The 20,356-nt window shown below is 41.1% G+C and overlaps 2 protein-coding genes across 2 annotated transcripts in view; both read right to left on the bottom strand.

The window, feature by feature from the left end:
* LOC124776943 overlaps positions 1 to 20,356 on the bottom strand; it is a 106,848-nt gene that overhangs the window by 44,157 nt on the left and 42,335 nt on the right. The gene's annotated exons all lie outside the window — the stretch shown is intronic.
* Positions 9,024 to 19,128, bottom strand: LOC124776946. The gene is made up of 3 exons (XM_047252168.1): positions 19,075 to 19,128; positions 12,372 to 12,599; positions 9,024 to 9,407 (listed from the first exon to the last, which is right to left on the bottom strand). The coding sequence occupies exons 1-3, from the start codon at positions 19,100 to 19,102 to the stop codon at positions 9,346 to 9,348; spliced, it is 318 nt and encodes a 105-aa protein (XP_047108124.1). The 5' UTR covers positions 19,103 to 19,128; the 3' UTR covers positions 9,024 to 9,345.

Raw genomic sequence — 20,356 nt, 5'->3', positions numbered from 1 at the left:
CGTTGCTCCTGATTCTCTGCCTAGAGCGAAGTGCTCGACCTATATCCTTGCTAGAATAGCCATTCTTCACGAAAGTTGACCGTATATGCTCAATCTCATCTTTTAAATAAACAGCTTCGCAAATTTGGTACGCTCTGTCTACCAAGATTTTCATTACACCTCTTCTTTGTCTAGTGTGGTGGTTTGAATCTTTATGCAGATAACGATCAGTATGTGCGACCTTTCTATACACCTTATGGCCCAACGTTCCGTCCCGTCGTTTAATTACAGACACATCCAGGAAATTCAATTGCCCCTTCCTTTCCGTCTCCATAGCAAATTGGATTTTCGAATTAGTGCTATTTAAATGTGTCAGGAAGGCATCCAGCTCCTCTGCCCCGTGTGTCCGTACTACGAACGTGTCATCGACACAGCGATAGCATCTGGCTGGTCTCTTACTGGCAGTCTACAACTCTCGTTCTTCAAAAGTCTCCACAAATAAGTTTACCACAGCAGGACTAAGACGAACTGCCCATAGCCACCCCGTCAATCAGTTCATAAAAGTTATTATTGTATTGAAAATAGGTTGTGGTGAGTCAGTGTCGGAATAATGCCACAATATCGGTAGGAAAAATATTCGCTATTTATAAGTTAGTTTCGCTTACCAGAATCATGTTAAATAACGACACAATATCGAAACTGACGACGATATCATCCGGGCCCACACTCGATCCCTCTTCTTGTCAATGAAATGAGCTGAATTTTTAATATGACTATCCGTCCTACCAACATAAGGTTGCAGCAATTAGGCAGGGTGCCTAGCTAAATCAAAGTGTTGGTCCGCCTGTAGCGCTGACAATTGGCCTCAACGGAATCTCAGGTTCATGCACTTTGGGTAAGCAATAAAGTCTAGGTTGGTACGCTTCTGTTTAACAAAGCAGCTTCTTATCCTCGGAGGCGAATGAAGACGCTATCACCTGTCGATTAGTCATTCTTAAAATCTTGAAACATGGACGAAAAATAGTTTGGACAAGTAGAGAGTAGAAGCTTTTGATTAGATGGGTAGGTCACATAACTAATGAGGAAGTATTGAATAGGATTGGGGAGAAGAGAAGTCTGTGGCACAACTTGACTAGAAGAAGGGATCGGTTGGTAGGACATGTTCTGAGGCATCAAGGGATCACCAATTTGGTTCTGGAGGGCAGCGTGGAGGGTAAAAATCGTAGAGTGAGACCAAGAGATGAATACACTAAGCAGATTCGGAAGGATGTATGTTGCAGTATGTACTGGGAGATGAGGAGGCTTGCACAGGATAGACTACCGTGGAGAGCTGCATCAAACCAGTCTCAGAACTGAAGACCACAACAACAACAAAATCTTGATAGTCGGATCCTTTTGGAATTTCTTGATTTATCAAATGGCTCTGAGCACTATGGGACTTGACATCTGTGGTCATCAGTCCCATAGAACTTAGAACTTCTTAAGCCTAACCAACCTAAGGACATCGCACACATCCATGCCCGAGGCAGGATTCGAGCCTGCGACCGTAGCAGTCGCGCGGTTCCGGACTGCTCGCCTAGAGCCGCTAGAGAGCCGCTGTCCCATAGAACTTAGAGCTTCTTAAGCCGAACTAACCTAAGGGCATCGCACGCATCCATGCCCGAGGCAGGATTGGAGCCTGCGACCGTAGCAGTCGCGCGGTTCCGGACTGCTCGCCTAGAGCCGATGGAGAGCCGCTGTCCCATAGAACTTAGAGCTTCTTAAGCCTAACTAACCTAAGGGCATCGCACGCATCCACGCCCGAGGCAGGGTTGGAGCCTGCGACCGTAGCAGTCGCGCGGTTCTGGACTACGCGCCTAGAGCCGCTGGAGGGCCGCTAGACTACCGCGGCCGGCCTTGCTTTGTCAATGATAGTGCACACTGTTCTGAATTACTGTGTCATTTAATACCCTTAACTGCATTAACAACAATAATGTTTTTATCTGCATTTATATCCATCAACGCCTTCCTTTGTGCCTGCGAGAAATTACTGTTGGTGGCTTACATGTACGTAAAATTCTAGCCGTTTCCATCCTAACTTCGTCAGCAGACTTCTGTGGAAGCTGATGAATACCTGCCTCAATATTTGCTACAATATCCTCTGTGGGTACGTTTTGGGGCGTCACAGCAAAATTGCCTCCTTTCGCTAGTACACAAATTTCAACTTTTGACAAATCTTTATCAGGCAGATTATTCTTCGAAAATTTCTGCCCAAAGACATCACCAGTCCTCTTTGCTGGTCATGTTTGTTGTGTAATGACGGTTTGAAAGTTAAATTGCTTGTTTGTTTAATAATTGAGTAAAAGGTACAATAAATAAATTCATTATTATTATGAACTGCTTCATAGTAGAAAGAGGGGGACTTTCAAGCGAAGAAATTGCTTTGGTTGATAACACCATATTTAAATGTGGTCGCTTTGTTCAACAAAATAAACTACATTCCATTGAATAACATTAATTTTGCTACAAATTTAAATTTGCTTTGCCTGCTAATTCAAAATTAGAGTAATAACTTTTTCAAAAGTAAAGATAGCTCGAGTTTGCTTCCATGTTGTTGCGAAGTGAATTCAAATAAAAAAAATTACAGCCACTCAAAGGCAGTGTCATCACTAAAAGTAAATAAAGGAAAAGCGTTAAAAGATTTCAAAATTGCTCCATCAGAGCTGACGACCGAAAATAAAATTTTAGGAATAGTTTTTCTTACAGTGGGCCTAACTAAGGTAAGGTTTCGAGTCTGCTGTGGTGTACTACTGCAGTGTGGATGGATCTTCTAGCAGGTAGGTCAGACATTGTACAATCCTGTGTTCCGCAACGAATTTGCACAGCGAGCCCCTTCATCCACATTGTGCTTTGGCTAGAAGCCCACGTTCAATGACAGCCTTGCGGTGTAACGTCCATTAGGTTACACCGGTCATACGTTTTGTTGAACATAGAAGGTTTATAAACAGTAAGTGTAGTATCATTTTACAGTGTAAAGTTTAAGTTAGCGGGGGTGAGCTAATGGCTGTTTGTGGCTTGAGAAAAGCAGCGGAACGCGGCCACAGAGACACGGATAAGTTTTTTTGTGCCAGTGTCCATAGGTGTCAGAGGAGGTGTGGTCGCTTCCCGCTTCCTAAGGGCGTTCGCTTTCGTCGGGACGGCTTGCGCTGGAGTTTCACTTATCAGCAATCAACAAACGTTATTATGTGCACTGAAAATGTATTTATTTAAACAAAATTAGTAGAAAGAAAGACATAAGGAAAGACGCACGTAGTTAACAGTTTGTTTCTTCCAACTACGTTTCGTAAAGACAGTACGATACCGCGCCATGTCGTACGAGAATTATTTAATACTACGAATCGGTCACACTTGGCATCGGCGGGTTCGGTCACATGACGACGGCCATCTTAGTGTTGGCGCTAGTACTGACAGTGTGTGTGTTATCTTGACTGACTTTCAGCGAAAGCCAAACTATTACATTCGTTTCCATTGCGCTTACTTATTGCAGTTTTGTCTTGAAAGTGGCAAGGTGTGCTTCTGCAGAAATATTAGAGGTTGTCAACGATGTCTCCCGCCTGTATTTCTGTAAGTATTTAGAAGATTGTATACGCCGGGATACACTCGGTCTGATACTGCTTTCATTTGACGAATGGAGAAGATACAAAAATTGCAGGGAATGAAACAGGCGAAAGGGAACGCAGATGTCTATGGTGGCCGAGTTAGAATGGATGTAAAATATAAACTGGCAATGGCAAGACAGGTGTCTTCGAACGAGAGAAATATGTTAACACCGAATATAAATTAAAGTGTAGGACATATTACCTTGAAGTATTTGTTGGGACTGTAGTCGTGTATGGAAGTGAAACATGGACAATAAACAGTTTCGATAAGCAGTTAACAGAAACCTTTAAAATGAGGTGCAACAGAATAATCCTAAAGATTAGATTGCTACATGACGTAATTAATAAGAAGACACTGAACAGAAATTCGGGGAAAAGGAAATTGTGGGCTGAATCTGACTAGATAAAGGGATCAGTTAAAGCCACACATTCTGAGACATAAAGAGACTTGGAGAGCTCCTTCCAACCATAACGTAAACAACAACAAATCCCACTGAGCAACACACTTGTTTTGTAGACGTTTGTAATTTCAGTAATTGTTAATACATACTCTTGTCGGCTAACTTCCTTAATCAATATACAGGGTGATGAAAAAATGCCAGCATGGGAATTTTTAACCAGAGCCGAATCAAAAATTTATCTCTCAAATTAAGATCAGGTGCGTTTAGGAAACACTTATTGGGTGAAAACGAGGGCATCGGAATATACAGATTACTGTGTGTCATCCGACATAACCGTGCCAGGCCTTGCAGGTCATTGAGTGGTCCGATGACACATCAAACCTACAGCCTCATGCAGCCGTTGTTCAAATCCTCGTCAGGTTTCTTTCTCATTTTTTGGATTCACGATCCCTAGCTCTTGCCGTTAGCATGTTGGGAATCATTTCAACACAGGACAATGGCCTATAAAGTGATCGTGACATATGGCATAAGAGCTGGATCCATTAACCTGAGTGTATGAGTCTACTGATTGCATAGTAGGCAACCACGGCCACTCCTGTCAAGTTTATATACGGCAGCTTCCCGATGAGACGGACAAAGATAAATATCTTAATATGTTTTGGATGCTGAGTGTTTCCGATCAATGGGCTGCTCGTACATATGCTACACAGTACCACAGAAGACGCCATCTTGATGGGAATGGTTTTCCTCACCTGAAGCACAGTCTTCTGGGAAACCGGTAAACTTCGTATACAAGTAATGCACAAAAGTCGACCAAGGACAAAACCTAATACACAAACAGATAACGCAATTCCTTAAATCATTCTACTACATCACCAAAAGCAGTTTCAGATATGTGAAAAACTAGTTTTTGAAGGGATGTACAATGATCTGTTTCTGTATCATAGCAAGCTAATTCAGCACGATGGACCGACAGCCCGAAATGGAAGAGTATAGCTATGTGACTGTGTTCTGCACCAAGTAAAGATACTGAACATTTTAAAAGTAACGTGGGATACACTGACGAAACTACCTTCACTCATGAAGCTATTTTCAACTCACATCAATCATTATTGATTGAAACACAACTTGCATGTAACCTGTAAACGTGACATTTCACAACCGCCATGTAACGCTCAAGGGTTGCAATAAGTCGGAAAGGCAGGGAGGTATTGTTTGGCGGAGAGGGGTGACATTCGCGCAAGCGTGCAGAGAAAAACCGGCAACTCTTTCGTTGAGTTTCCAGCACCAAAGTTAAACAGCAGGCCTCCCGCTGATCCCAGTGATGGCGCCATGTTGCGTCCATGCGTGGATCAGCACCAATACCAGTGGTGGAACCTGCTGCAACGGCGTCCGCCAACCTGCTGTTGCAGACATAGCGCTCCTGCTCACCTCACGGCTAAGTGGTCGCCGCGCCTTCTGGCTGCATAGGTAGCCCGGGACGTGGGTGGCTGCTAGCTCAAACGCAACTTGTGGACCCCCCTTACAGCGCCGAAGGGAAAACACCTTTCAGCCATTGTTGTAGTTAGCCTTAGCAGCCAGGGCATATTCGTGAGTGACCGCAGACTGCTCTTCACCCGGGGGGTCGGTAGTTGGTGCCTCCGACCCGCCCCAGCCAATAGCAGCCTGCAGTCCGCCAGACGATGTCACCCACAGAGCGGAGGAGGCCATCTCGCTGCTCGCGAAGGTGCAGCTTCAGCCCGCCCCGCCACAGCTATAGCGCGTCCGTGCAGCAGAGGTTGGTAGTAGTTACAGCGGTCCGGTTGGCCGACGGGATTCATCACCAGAATGTCGTCTAGGTTTTCGTGCAATTTGATCAATCGTTATTCACTCGCCTTCATGCTACACCCCTGACGTATTTCCTCTGGAGGAAACAAGTTCAAAAAATGGTTCAAATGGCTCTGAGCACTATGGTACTTAACATCTGAGGTCATTAGTCCCCTAGAACTTAGAACTAGTTAAACCTAACTAACCTAAGGACATCACAAACATCCATGCCCGAGGCAGGATTCGAACCTGCGACCGTAGCGGCCTTGCGGTTCCAGACTGCAGCGCCTTTAACCGCACGGCCACTTCGGCCGGCAGGAAACAAGTGGAGCGCTCTTTAATAGCGCCCTCTTCGGTCACTATATACAGTTCATTGGCTGCACTTCTATCTGCAATATATCGGTTATTCACAGCATGTCAGTTCCCTGTGCAGCCCTGATTTCATCACACTTGTGTACAGTGCCCGCCGTGCCTTGCCTTCACTCCTATGTGCGGCGTCGTAAACCTACGTGACCGAATCGTTTGCTAAATATCAACGTCACCCGCGAAAGGAATATGATGTGACATTCTGCTAGCAACTATTACCTTCCAGCCAAAGGTGCGAGAAATTTGGAAGAATTCAGAAAATACCACCCAGTACATGGCTTGTGTTCGTGGCGCAACAACATAAATCTACAGGCTAGAATCATGAAAGAAGTGATTTGATCCCTTACCTATTACTGGACAATTTTCATGTGCCCTTGCATCGTTCGTTCCTTTGCAATACATTACATGATGCGTTTGAAAAGTTTCTCTTGGTATTCAGTAACACTTTAGGTTTCGGAACGATGGTACACTGCCACACTTTGGAATAGAAGCATCTCCAAGCAAATGAATCGGTCATGGATTTTCGATGTTCTCGACTCTACAATCTCCCGACATTAATCCCCTGGAGCCTAATTTGGTGTGTGAGTGGGGGGGGGGGGGGGAGGGAAACTTGACAAAAGTTGATGCAGACGTGTTGTGTACGTTTCGGCAACGTATGATAGTTGCGAAATTTGCAAATGCAAGGTAGTTGAATGCCATTCCGAAAGTGAAATTTGCTCGTGTGTCTACGTACCAGCACTGTGAAGATAAGCTTGGACGATGGATGTCTAGAACCGAATTATAATGTGTAACGTAATGTGCGATTTAGTGTCCCCTACGTATTGCGTCTTTTGTACCTCATTCGATACCGACGATGTTTTTGTGTGCACTATTATTTTCAACTGTTTTTAATTAAATCATGGACAGAGTAAAACAGACGTTTTATACGTAAGAAGTTTATGTTATGTCTTAATGTTTAAATAAAGACAGATAGAAAAAGATAACATACCACAATTGGAGGTGTCAACTAGATACTGTTTGAAGCTTTAACTGAAAAAGAATGTTTGGAGCAAACTCAACTTGAACATCATTCAGTCTGAGTCTCCGATTTCCACGGCATTTTCTCGTCTCACCGAGCTAGTGGGAGAGCTCCACGTCAGCCCAGAATTAGTGCTACTTGTTCTTAGCCCCGCTGCATGTAGTAACAGCGTTACCAGAGCCTCATTTTCTGAAAAGCATTTCTGTTAACCAGTGAGTCGGACTAAGGTTAGGTAGATACACATTTGTCTTGAACTGGGATGAGCAATCAAATGTCTACCGTGACATGCGGCATTTTTTCTTAATCGTGTGCGCTGTTGTGTACCCCTATCAAGCAAATTACGTGTATTATGGCCATTTGGGATTTACTTTTAATTTTAGTACTGAGCAGAATTAATTTATGATTAATGTATGGTTTCCTTAATCTAAGCCGGCCGCGGTGGCCGTGCGGTTCTGGCGCTGCAGTCCGGAGCCGCAAGGCTGCTACGGTCGCAGGTTCGAATCCTGCCTCGGGCATGAGTGTGTGTGATGTCCTTAGGTTAGTTAGGTTTAAGTAGTTCTAGGTTCTAGGGGACTTATGACCTAAGATGTTGAGTCCCATAGTGCTCAGAGCCATTTGAACCATTTGAACCTTAATCTAACTGATAACGATTTTCTTACCTGTCTCGGTTTAGCTTTCTGTTTATTGGTATAACACTATTTTGTAGCATTTGTTTTGCATCATGCTTTTTTTTATATCTGATGTTACCCAAGAAAAAATGAAAGAAAGTATTCATAAGACGGGATGTATGCCTCCGAGTTTTTCATTGTATTAACAATGCACGTTACCCTCTTACGCGTCGTGCATATTACTCGGTCGACTCTCACGATTCCATAACGCAATTGCAACCCTCTGTCGATCGAGGGCTACGTACTGTAGCGGTGTGTTACGTAACTGTGACAGACCCCGAGATACTGCTTGTTGTATTCTTTAAATAAACTGAAAAGACGAATCGAAGAGTTCTTGCACACATGGAGCTACCTTTCCTTCATCATGGCAACGACACAGCATGTACTTGCGACATGTGTAACAACCCGACACCTTGTATACGAGGTAACAGATCATCTACCATACACCCCGACTATGCGCCATCCTCCCGTCATCTTTTTCCAACACTCGATGAAGACTTTTAGAGGGTTTCACTTTGATAGTGATGAAGCGGAGCAAGTAGAAGTAATGTTGTGGCCCCTTCAACAAGGTCAAACATTCTACAGTGGGGGTATCAAGAATCTGTTCTCTGGTTTGGATAAAGATAGTGACTGGAAGAATGAGGATGTAGAGTGTTAATAAGGTTTATTTTATTAAAAAAGCTTTATAAGTTTTCACATATAACAATTCGGAGGCATTACTTTTCGGCACGCACCTTTACTTACGCTTCAATCGACAAGATCTAGTAATTGAGACGGTACACGGTCACTTTTACTACTTCGATAATGCGAACACGCATCTTGTCGTGATATTTCAAATAGCTTGCAATAAATTTATATAGAACCGTGAGATATGACACCATTTCCTCTGGATTACAAATTTTTCACTTCTTTCCAAGGCCAGGTAGGGCCCAGCCGAGGCGTCAATCGTAAGTCTTTGCTGTGGCCGCCGGTGTCCTCGTGGCAGTCAGTGTGTTAAGGTTGGAAGTGGACATTGGGAATGTAGGAGGTCAGCGCGGATAACGTATGAAATGCATTTGATGTTATTAATAACACTCCGTAGTTTGTCAGTATTAACGTGAACCTGTAGGTTGAGAAATATCTTGTACCGTTTAATATAACAGTTGACGTCATTAAACTACACTTTTATTGCGTCGGCATACAACTGTTATAGAAACAACAGAAACATAAAAAGAACACAAATGCAATGTTTTTAATACTAATCTTTGCAGTAATTATATTTACGGCATGTCGTGAAGTAATCAGAAACTGACACAGAATTGGATGTATAGATTCGACCGGTTATTTTTAAGTATATGAGTCAAGTTCTGACACTCTTCCAGTTTCTTGGCTCCTCTGGAAACAGCAGATGTCTTCAGTCAGCAGTCCAGCTATTTATTCTCCACTCCCACGCAGACGATTCAATCTGTGCCAACGTATATGCAATACTTCTAGTTCCTGGGACAATCTGACAGGTATGGTTTGCACTGACTCTTTGGTTTCACCACGTAAACTGCAACGAAGAGAAATGCGCTTTTCTAAAGGTAGGAAGTACAAAAATAACATAGCAGTAAATTTTACTAGTGATAAGACAACGGTAAGGCTTCACCTTTTTCACATAGTGCGAATTTCACTATCAGCGTTGTGACAAGATTATGTTATGTTCGTGTATCAGAGATAATGTGGGGTCACACGGTGTGCTATGTTACAGGGTTCCTATCCTTACTGGTACTATAGCAGAAAGTTGGAAGATTGACGACGCGAATAAACCTGACTTATAGCGTATTTCGAAAGTTTAAGGATGTCACTAGAACCACGTTCCTCTAGGAGGGTAATGCTCCCGGCGTGCGAAGCATTCAGTAAGCAACACATGTACCCTGTGACGAGGCAAATGACAATAATCTGAGGGACCTCGGTTTCATTAGCTTGGAACTGATCTGGCGATCCCTGAGTTTGTAATTTGGGAATGGTCAGCATCTCTGGTCCCCAGTGACCGCAAAACTTTGTCGTACGTGAGACCATCTAAACAGTAGAACGATCCAATGTGACTGGATGAAATGCGTTTACTCTGTCCTTCGTGTACAGGTCAGCAACGGAATTCCGCCGTCCGAACGTTCCCCCAACCCATAACGAACACCCTTTTGTAGCAAAAAGAAATAGAAAAATCAGTCATCTTGACAGTGATGACAGCCACTGACAACAAAATTTACACTCTTAACTGTTTAATAAACAACAGTGTTACGTAAATACTAATGCTTATCATAAAGAACGGACTGAATGAAAGAATACCATATGATACGAAACAGAATAATTCAAGAAATTATTATTTACGAAGGTTAAACCCCAGACCATAAATTGACCAAAAATAACATTTTTCTTAGAAGAGGGTTGTAGCCCCATCGAGCTGTAAGTTTGCGGTGACTACACTGTAACTCGGCAATGGAGATGTTAACGTCATTTCTCTCTTGCACTCTTGCAATAGTAGTACGCATGTTAAGCGCTACTAGGTTATTTTAAAGACGATCTGAATTTTAAAAGTTTTACGGTTGGAATTATTAGTCAGAAGTCGGACTGTAGTAAAATCATCTTTACCGTTTAGACAGATAACGGGATAGTTGATTGCTGATTTGTGATGGGACTTAGCCCTCGTGATACTTAATAGTCACGGACATCAAAGGACACAGATACAGACTCATCGCTGACATACATTCAATTATTAGACTTGAATAGACAACATATAAACGCAATCACAAAGAATTTACAATTGCGCCGTGCTGTCAGAAGCTATCGTCAAAGTCAGAACTGCGGATGCTAAACGCAATCACCCTGTAGAAACACTGAATGAATTAGGTACCTTTCTCCATCACTCAGAATGCCATGTTTGGAGAGCGCAAGGTCACTAAATGTTAATTGTTTTGAGGAGACCAAAAGTTTGTAGTGGTGAGATCTTCAGTTTTCCCCAACTCTAGAAGATACACATTTTGTTAGAGTTTGAAAAATTATTCTCTTGAAATTGTGCCAGTGTTTCTTTGCACGATCCCTGTGAAATTATGGACCTCAGCTTAGTGCGAGATGCGAGGCCACCTTCTGTTTATTAATCGTCCGCTAATTTGTTGCACCTGGGGCTGGGGCATTTCGGTCGGCTCATCATGAGTTTCAATCGTGATATTTTGCTAGAACACGACGAGCAATTTCACAGTATAAGCACAGCTCTTCTGAAAGCTTCGATAGATGTTGCATTTTCCTTAACCACTGTTCTTGGTGAGTGCAATGTATCAGCCTGCTTACAGCAGTGGCCACGAAAAGCCAAGCTAAATAATGTCGTGGTTGTATAGTAACAAACTTACTATACATGTAGATTTTGCCACTTGTTTTCTAGACTTTTGCATTTAAAGATTCATTATTTAACTTTCATGTACTCTTGTGCTATCCAACAGGCGTGCAGGCACAACTTCTAACGTAGTGGAAATCTTAACCAGTTATACGACAACCCCACATCTTCGTCTTTCGCGATATTTTGGTCTGGCCTAAGTAACGTGCTTTTATCAGGTTCTTTTTTCAACCTTCATTGACTCCTAACTAAAATATGTGGCATGTTTCTATTTACCATATGAATTCCCGATGTTTGGGAAAGTTTTTGCAATGGTTGTACGGTTGATTGCTAATACAGTGTGTCATCGCCTATAAGTAGCATATATTTCGGTCCGATATTACATTGTAGATGTTTCACTAAGACAATGAATGAGTCTGTGCCCTAATTTAATGCCAACATGATGTTTCCGAAAAGATGTAGTCCAGTACGTTCATTTATCATTGCCCTGTTCACCTAATTCTTCGTCACTATGTCAACGCGTCGTTAAATTTTAACTTCTTTAAAATTGCAAGCCTGTTTCTACTTGCTCCTAAGGGTATGACGGGTATTGTTTATACACATTAATCCAGTTGTCGGCCTTCTACAGGGTATGAAGAGAAGTGTACGTTGCCTATTGGTTTATAGTGTTAAGCTTAGTAATGGTGTGTGTACTTCACTGCCAACACATGCACTGTGAAAATTAACCACACGCTACGGACCACGGCACTCGTGGCAACTTCCGCCGCCTGTTAAAATATTTTTCGTAAAATGTTGAAACTATGGCCCATTGCGTACTTCATGTCACGTTTTACGACATAATCCTCCTACAAGAATTCAAGGGTGTGTAGTGAAAAACATGCAGCATATTTAAGGGGCAAGAAAATTACTATAAAAGGTGGACTAAATATGTGCAGCAAATTGCTCTGAATGGTTTTGGTGGAGAATCATGAAGAGTTGCAATTTCGTAATTTCGGCGAGGCAAGGGTAGCCACTGTTAATTGATGTTTTTATTTCACTCATATTTTCACTTTCTCCATAGAAACCTACGCGAATTTTTATGCTAAAAAAAACTGGTTTTATCTTGTCAATTTTGAACAGAAAACAGTTTTGTTCAAAGTAACTTACCTTTCGGTAATTGGTTGTAGCAAGAATACAGCTTCAATGAATTAGCATACAAGTAGAACTTGTTGTCTGCTGCGACACAAATGGTATCACCGTCATCTTCCGTGTAGGACGACCTCCCCAGAAATATATTCTCAGCCGTGATATTTCCCGTGCTTAGATTCTCATTCCCGATGTTGGCGGTGGTCGACTCTTCTGGTTGTCCGTGGACCTCCGCCACTGCTACCAGTGCTGTAAAAGTCAGTGACCGTAATTAAAGATCTTTATTTTGTCTAATGGCTGCTAGTGCAAATCTCCCACTTAGCACTGCATCGCTACTGTATGCTATATATGTGTTACTTGAACAGTCCACTGGTAGCAGAAAATAAAAAACAACGAATCAACAGCGCCATGCACGATATGCTCATGTCGGACAGGTGTTCCAATTTACAATTACAGTGGTCTTTCAAGTTCTTGTTGGATTGTTATTATCTCATAATTAAATTGACAATATTAGTTCTTTCCTCATATTTGGGAAGGTTTGCCTTTTTAGTAAGGCTCTGCCACACTAAAAGCTAGCCAGATATTTGGCTGATTAAGTTAGGTTCTTCATCGGTTTTGACATCAGACAGCCCGCTCCGACGTTAGTAGTAAAGAATAAAAAGGTAATGCGGAAGCTGGAAGCCTTCCTCGTTACGATCATGTAGCTGGGGTTTCACTGAAAAGCACACATATCTCCAAGTGGACGGCTCTGTAAAGTCTTTTGCTCCTCATCAAGATAATGAACGTAACCTATTAAAATATTGTCCCTGTTCCGTCCTCTGAAAATCACGTGATAGAGAAGATTAATATGTACCATTAGTATTTGTTTGTTTTTCTGTTACATTCAAATTAAATTTAGAGGCAAAGAAGTGACAGCCTTGCATGGAACGTCTCCCATAACTTCTTGTGATGTTCCGCATATTGTACGACAGGAGACATCAGAGTCATTTCACTATCTACGTTAAGTCCAAGATACTAGTACATACACGGTTCCGTCACAGTAATGTGACCATCGCCTTTGTTCGACATCAACGCGAGATAACCACTCAACGAAGATATGGTGTAGCATTATCAGTGGAGGCTATATAAAGATCATCAGGGAGCCGCGGGGGACAGTGCAATCATTGTCATAATGCGGAAACGAAGCTATTTATCTGACGTCCAAAACGGTATGATTATTGCCTTTCTGGTAAAGAGTAGATGTACGCCTCAGTTTGTTAACTGTTCAAGTGTCACCCTGCTTAAAGTGATTTGTGCATGGTAAAACTGCACTATCGAAAACTGACAGCATGACCAGTGGGGCAGCATTGACCATAGATGACAGAAGTGAAAGACAGCTGCGGAGATGTGTACGGATGAACAGACATGCAACAGTTGAGGGAAAGGCGCCCCAGATGAACAACGGGGCTACCGGCAATGTCTGCTCAACGATTATCCCGCGAAAGTCGCTGTTTTCCGCTGTCCACAGTAGGTTCCAGATTCATTCGCTCACGTCGACTGCTGTTCACCGGCGACGAAGGCTTCAATTTTCACTCCAATATCCGAACCGGACCTGCTTTGAGCAGGGTATGAGGCGAGTGGCGGGTAGGGCGTGAAACGTCTCAAGGCAAACATCCTGCAATGAGTGAGGGAGCGTTAAGGTCTGAGGAATGTATTCGTGTCGGTGATTCTTCATAAAGGAAGCCATAATCGATCTAAACTCCTATACGTTTGTGCTTGAGGAGCGTGTCCACCCCTCCATGCAGTTAAATGTTCTTCGGTACGATGACATCTACCAAGAAGACAATGCATCCTCTCACTGTTGGATCTGTAGTTTGCTCTTAACATGACTGGATATGTTTCCTTCTGTTCTTTGAGATCTCAATATGGTAACTTTAGGGCTCTTGTACTTCTCTTTATACTCTGTGATCAAGAAATGTGTTTCCAGTAATTGCAGTTTTATTTTATTATGCAACTGTTTTGTTGGATACTTGTTGTCAGTTTCACTACGTAGTTTTCTGTAAAGAATATAAGAGTTTTTTCACTGCACTCGCTTTCTTCAGCAGCGTCAATTATGTGGTCTCTATTTGGCTTTCTAATTTTTACATGGTTCTCCACCAGTTTTTGTTTTGTTTATGCTACTTATTGTTTAACATTGTCTTTTATTTGCCTGTTCGTAGTTATGTTCACTTCTCTTTAATCACTTTGTTCGTAGTTTGTTTAGTTAGTGACTTGTAGCGCATTTTTCGTTGCTGTTCATTATTGCACTACTAATTACGTTTGTAAGACCCTCTCATAGTTTTTACAGAAACATTTGAAATGTAACGCATGAGAAAATTTTTCAGCCAGCACACCGAAACATTACATAGAGGCAACGAAGAACGTGACATCATACGTTACAGTTCAAAGTGCACAAACAAACTTTGTGAATTGACTCAGTCTCTGTATTTTGAACGCGGTAAGAAATGCGTAATAAGATATTCCAAAAATATTATCCTTGAATAGCTGAAATTATGTTCTATGATTTACATTTGCTGGCTTTTTAATTGCGGTGAGGACTAAACAGACGACCGCAATTGAAAAATCGTTGAGTTACACACACGCAGACAAATGATCGAAAATTTATGTTGCTTCCAACAACACTAAGGGGAAATAAAATTGCGAAAACTATAGACAGGAAAACGTAACTGGTGCAGTAACTGTTTTTGTTACATAAATAAAGCTGGCGTCCTCTTTTCACCATTCCTACATGAGGTGTTGCGTGCGCATTCCAGTATGTGTCACAGCTTATCGTCATGGTTCTTTACTTCTCAAGTGTAAAAGGATTCCAAAACCAGTCACTAACTCTCAAAATACATATAGCTATTAAATAGTAGAGCAATGTGATTAAACCTGGTGCCACAGGCAGGATTTGTGTGAGACTGTTCTGGGCAATTTCTCTGACAAATGCCATATGCTCATTTTAATTCATATCTGACAAGTACCTCTAGCATTTTAGTTACAGAAGCCACTCTCTTACATCTAACAGACTCAGAGTTCCCGTATCAGTTGCTATGAAAGAGCAGCTCAGTGATCATAGGGAAGTTACAAATTGAACGTCTTTTAGTGTCAATAGAATGTTACTGGATATAGGAAAGAATTCCCCCTCAGAAGAAATATCAGGAATTTAACTACAGTATATTGCAGCTGTCAAGATCGAATATTCAGCTCCATTAGTGACGAGGGTGTGAAACACAAAATGGTCAACTCTACGAGTATTTGCAAACTGCATTTTAGACCTGTATGTGCCCAGCAAGTTTTTAGTGAAATGCAAAGACCCGTCACAGTTCTAGTGATACGTTACTAAGTTTCTGTCAAAACATTAAGAGCTTCAATACACGTTTCAAGACGTCTTAGCCCTGTTAAAAGCGAAACCTGAAAGCAGCTATGATATTTAAATTAATCACTCAATAGCCGATATGACCAAAAATCTTAACGTATATGGGTACAATATACACATCTACTTCACTTATTAAGTCACTCTTTGACCGTACTGACACCCTCTCGACAAATCTAGGAGAGAAGGTCGAAGTACTGATTTCGCTTTTCCGAATCTGATTCACCACAGAATTAGGTTTCGTTGAATTGTATCAAAAGACCCAGCTAGTAGACATTGGCGTAACTTATCGAACAAGTAGAAACTAATACCGCTCAGTAGTGGAAATGTATCTGGATCTAAGAAGATGTCTTCAAGGTCCTTTTACACAACTTTCTGCCGTTCCAGCAGAAGTAATCAGTAGGTCGAAAGAGCGACAAAGCATGCCGAGCGACTCGAAAAAAGCACACATAATTGGATGCCTAACTCGTTGTACTTACAGAATAGATGAACCCCCATTTTATACCCACGGTTGATGACCGTTCTGGTGGACGGAAGTCCCCTCCATAAGAAACCATACTGATTCAGCAAACACTAGTCTTGTGATACTCATCAACTAGGAATCACACTATGGGCAATGTCGCCCACATCGAAGCCTCGTTCCTTGAAATATTCCGAACAATATTCGATACAGTTCCGAAATGTCATTTAGTGGACAACGTACGAGAATACCGGATATCGGACCTGATTTATGATTTTATTCGGTAACTCACTGCAGAAATAGTACAACACAACAGTCTTAATGGAACCAAAGTGATAGTCGGAAAGATATTTTCAAAGGTACGGCAGCGAGCTGTGATATGGCTATAAATGTTCACAAATTACACAATATAAAAGAAGTATCCAATAGTTTGGGAGGTGGCAGGTTAGACGAAAACATAAGCAAAATGTCCCGAAGACACGAGGTCCAAGATACATTCTTTTAGAGCTACTTGTACTTGGTGATACTGTAAACCGCCTTCACAGTTCATTTCAAGTGCAGCATATACGTTAATTCTAAGAAAACAGTTATGTATTTTGAACAGTTTATTAAAAACATTTACGTTGTCGTTTTTTCTCTGAAATCGCCAGAACATTGATGCCTGCTGTTTCACAAAGAAAATACCAAACTCCATTTTGATCCCCTCCTTTACAGATGGCTCACAAATGCAGGTCTTATGTAATAGCTTGTAAAACTACGACACCGTGCAGCACGTGTTTTCCAGCTATTTGGTTTCATAAATTTAAAACCATTTTTGGAACTGTATGTACTCGTGAAGTTAATCATAAATGATATTTTATGAGACTGTAATATATGCTGAAAGAATAAATAACAAATAATTATGTCAAGACGTTGTAGTAAGTAGTCTGGAAATGACAGGGATGTTATATTTGTATGACATGGGTCATACTTTTCATGTAACAATAATATCGTTGGCGTAAGAACGCACGGAGGGATGAGTTGCGAACAATCTGCGTTGTGGGTCAGACATGTGATTAGGGGCAGAAATGACGAAGTGTGCTGGAATTGATGTTATAATAAGGGGGAAGCTAAGATATAAGTGAGGGAGCACGTGTATGTGCGTAGTACCTGATCGCAAGAAGGTTTTTAGAGTTAATGAAAAAAGCAGTGTGGCCCAAGTTTATCCAAGTTCATCGCTAATCAAACGAGCCTACTGTCTGTACTGAATTTCATAAATAGCATTACAGCGTACTGCAAGCAACTAATCGCAAAGTAAGATACATCCAGTAGTTTTATAGTTGTGTTATACGCATGCCAGTATAATAGAAGCTTTCTTGGTTCAAAAAATAGCTCTGAGCACTATGGGACTCAACATCTGAGGTCATCAGTCCCCTAGAACTTAGAACTGCTTAATCCTTACTAACCTAAGGACATCACACACATCCATGCCCAAGGCAGGATACGAACCTGCGACCGTAGCGGTCGCGCGGTTCCGGCCTGAAGTGCCTAGAACCGCTCGGCCATCCCGGCCGGCAGCTTCCTTGGGACATTAGATTGGTGTAGTCAAACCACCAACGTAGTCCTGTCCTCTCATCATAACTTCGGAGAAGGTCATAAAGGAAAAATATAGATAATAGAGATACGTTAAATTGAGAACTAATTTTCAATCAAGTAGTCATTGTTATAGAAAGCTGTAGTAAGTATGGTTCTTCATATGGTGCAGCACTGCTATGCTAACACAGACAATCAGTTGAAACAAAAAGTGATATAAGTGCAATACATGTTTGAGTGACAAAACTATACTAGCTATCTTGAAGCAAAAGTAATTTTATGATTTTATGTTGTGTTCTGTAAATAACATATCTCTACATAACATTAGTACTGGCAGTAGGTTGTTGACTTGAGGGAAAGTTTCTACGGCACTATTCGAATAATATCTGCTAAGGATAAGGAATTAATTACTTCAGGTCACGACTAAAGATATTTTCAAAGACACAGCTTTATCGTTATTTGCTTGACGCAATATAGTACCTATGAAGTGATACTAGCCGCAATTAAAGCTTTTATTAAAATTATTTCATCACAGATTAACGTCTTTAGTGTTCATTTTACTCGTGTTTTTTTTTTTTTTTTTTTTTTTTTTTTACATCCAAGATCGCGCAAGCGCATTTCGTTTATTTACCGCATTACCTTTGTTGAAGTATTTGCGTGAATTCAGTGTAATTAGCTATTTACCAAATGCAGCTTTCAATCGTTTTGGAGATGGATAACATTTTATTCAGATCTCTAAATTCATTCATACAACTTTGTGATACATAATCACGGTTTCCTACAGTAAGGCCGCCACTCGTAGCGTTTCTTTTTTTTACATTTATAAAGATTTGTACACTGCAAATACTCGTACAATAACGATTGGGTTGTAACTGTCTAAATAGTATCGGTAAGCATCGATCTCCATATTAGACGCTTTGTTTCTATTTATTGTGCAACAGTTTTATGCACAGGAGAGTATATGTGAGTATAACGTTACGATACAATAAGAATAGGATGTGGTCCAAGTGGTTTAACAGTTGCTTACTGCACTCTGCTGATGATTCGATATAGCAAACAGCTTACACTGGACGAGATAAGCTTCACAATAGCGAAGATTAACAAGTGCTCGTTCGAAATAAGATATGCATTTTAAAGTCTCCTGGATTGTATTTCATTTTTTTTTTCGGCCGATCAACCATCTATCTATACATGGAAATAGCTTTGGCACGGATTAATACATGAGAAATTATGTAAAATTGGGTTAAGAAAAAAATGTTTATCGTGAATGACAGATAATAAATTCTACCAATACTTACCAGCAACAAGCAACAAAGCAGCCTTCATTGTACTCGACAAAAACAACTACTGCTCTCTGCGTTATATTTTCATTTATATATGTTTAGATACCCGATGGTATCATCGAATGTTATCGTTAAGTTCCCTCCTCATTTTCCGTTCCGTGAACTCTGGTTGCAGCAACTAGCAGCAGATTGACTTTCCTTGTACTTGAAAGGACCTGTGATCGTTCGCTGTGTCATACGTATTATCAGCATTACAACTACAGCATTCAATAAAACTGGTTACCATACTTTAGGCACAGACTGGAAAGGAATATTTTTTTCTCTCAATAAAGCCTATCTTTTAATGTCGTACGGCTCGAATGCTGATGAAAGGAGGTGAACAAATGTCAGTGACGTTTATATCATTCACCGTCCGGTGTAAAGAGCATTCTCTTGTGCATAGAGGAACTTTAGTACTTAGATACTACAGTCTAGTTCCCAATCTTAGAATCATACGAGGGAGTGTACTCCAGAGACTACGTAAGCTGTTTCCACCATCTTCTAAATTTTTTTATTATTCTTAGACGTAATGTTTTGTTTTTTGCAGCATTTGTAATTTTATGGAGACCTACACCTCTACGTCCTGTATAATACATTAAATCTATTTGAAATATGTGGTTAATTCTTTAGCTACAGACTGTTATCCAAAGTTATACATCTAACTTACCGTGGATTAAATTTGGGACCGCCATATCGTATGGGCACGTAGATTTCCCCTCCTTAAAAAATCGTTTTGCGTGTAAAGCAGTCAAATTAAAGGCTAGACGAGCATTGTTTGTTAGGATTGAGTCTATCAACACAATTCGAAACGGAAATGGCATATATCTGTTATAACTCCAGAGAAAGGGCACTTAACGACTCTCAGGAAAGACATCCTACATAAAGTACTGACGATTTTGTGATACTGCGTTGGTCGTGCGCCATAGTAAGTAATAATTTAACACAAGACAATGTTGTGATTTGGAAAATGGGAAAAAGCTTCAATTCAGCAGAGTAAACTTTGTAATGCAGAAAAAGACTGGAGCACATAAAAAGTGGATAAGAAATAAGGAAATATTTTAAAGATAAAATACCCAGCTGCTTAGAAGCGAAGATGTGTAGATTGTTTCGAATTACAACCTTGTCCCCCACCCTTCTGTTAGAGGGAAAGTCACACAAGGAACGACTTAGAGAGAAAGAGCCGATGTTTCACACATCACTAACAGCTCCACACACGGAACAATATTATTATTTACTTAACATGATAAGTGTTTAATTG

This window comes from Schistocerca piceifrons, chromosome 2 (assembly GCF_021461385.2).
Source record: "Schistocerca piceifrons isolate TAMUIC-IGC-003096 chromosome 2, iqSchPice1.1, whole genome shotgun sequence".
NCBI classification, from domain to species: domain Eukaryota; kingdom Metazoa; phylum Arthropoda; class Insecta; order Orthoptera; family Acrididae; genus Schistocerca; species Schistocerca piceifrons.
Note: the sequence above shows the minus strand (reverse complement) of the source record. Positions and strands in the feature narration are given on the sequence as shown.

Bases quoted from the DNA above. Each gene is read 5' to 3' on its own strand.
- LOC124776946 (XM_047252168.1), bottom strand. From the start codon at position 19,102: ATGAAGGCTGCTTTGTTGCTTGTTGCTG. The intron at 12,600-19,074 runs GTAAGTATTGGT...TGACTTTTACAG, and splicing joins TGCTTTGTTGCTTGTTGCTG to CACTGGTAGCAGTGGCGGAG. The intron at 9,408-12,371 runs GTAAGTTACTTT...TCTTCGTTGCAG, and splicing joins CTACAACCAATTACCGAAAG to TTTACGTGGTGAAACCAAAG.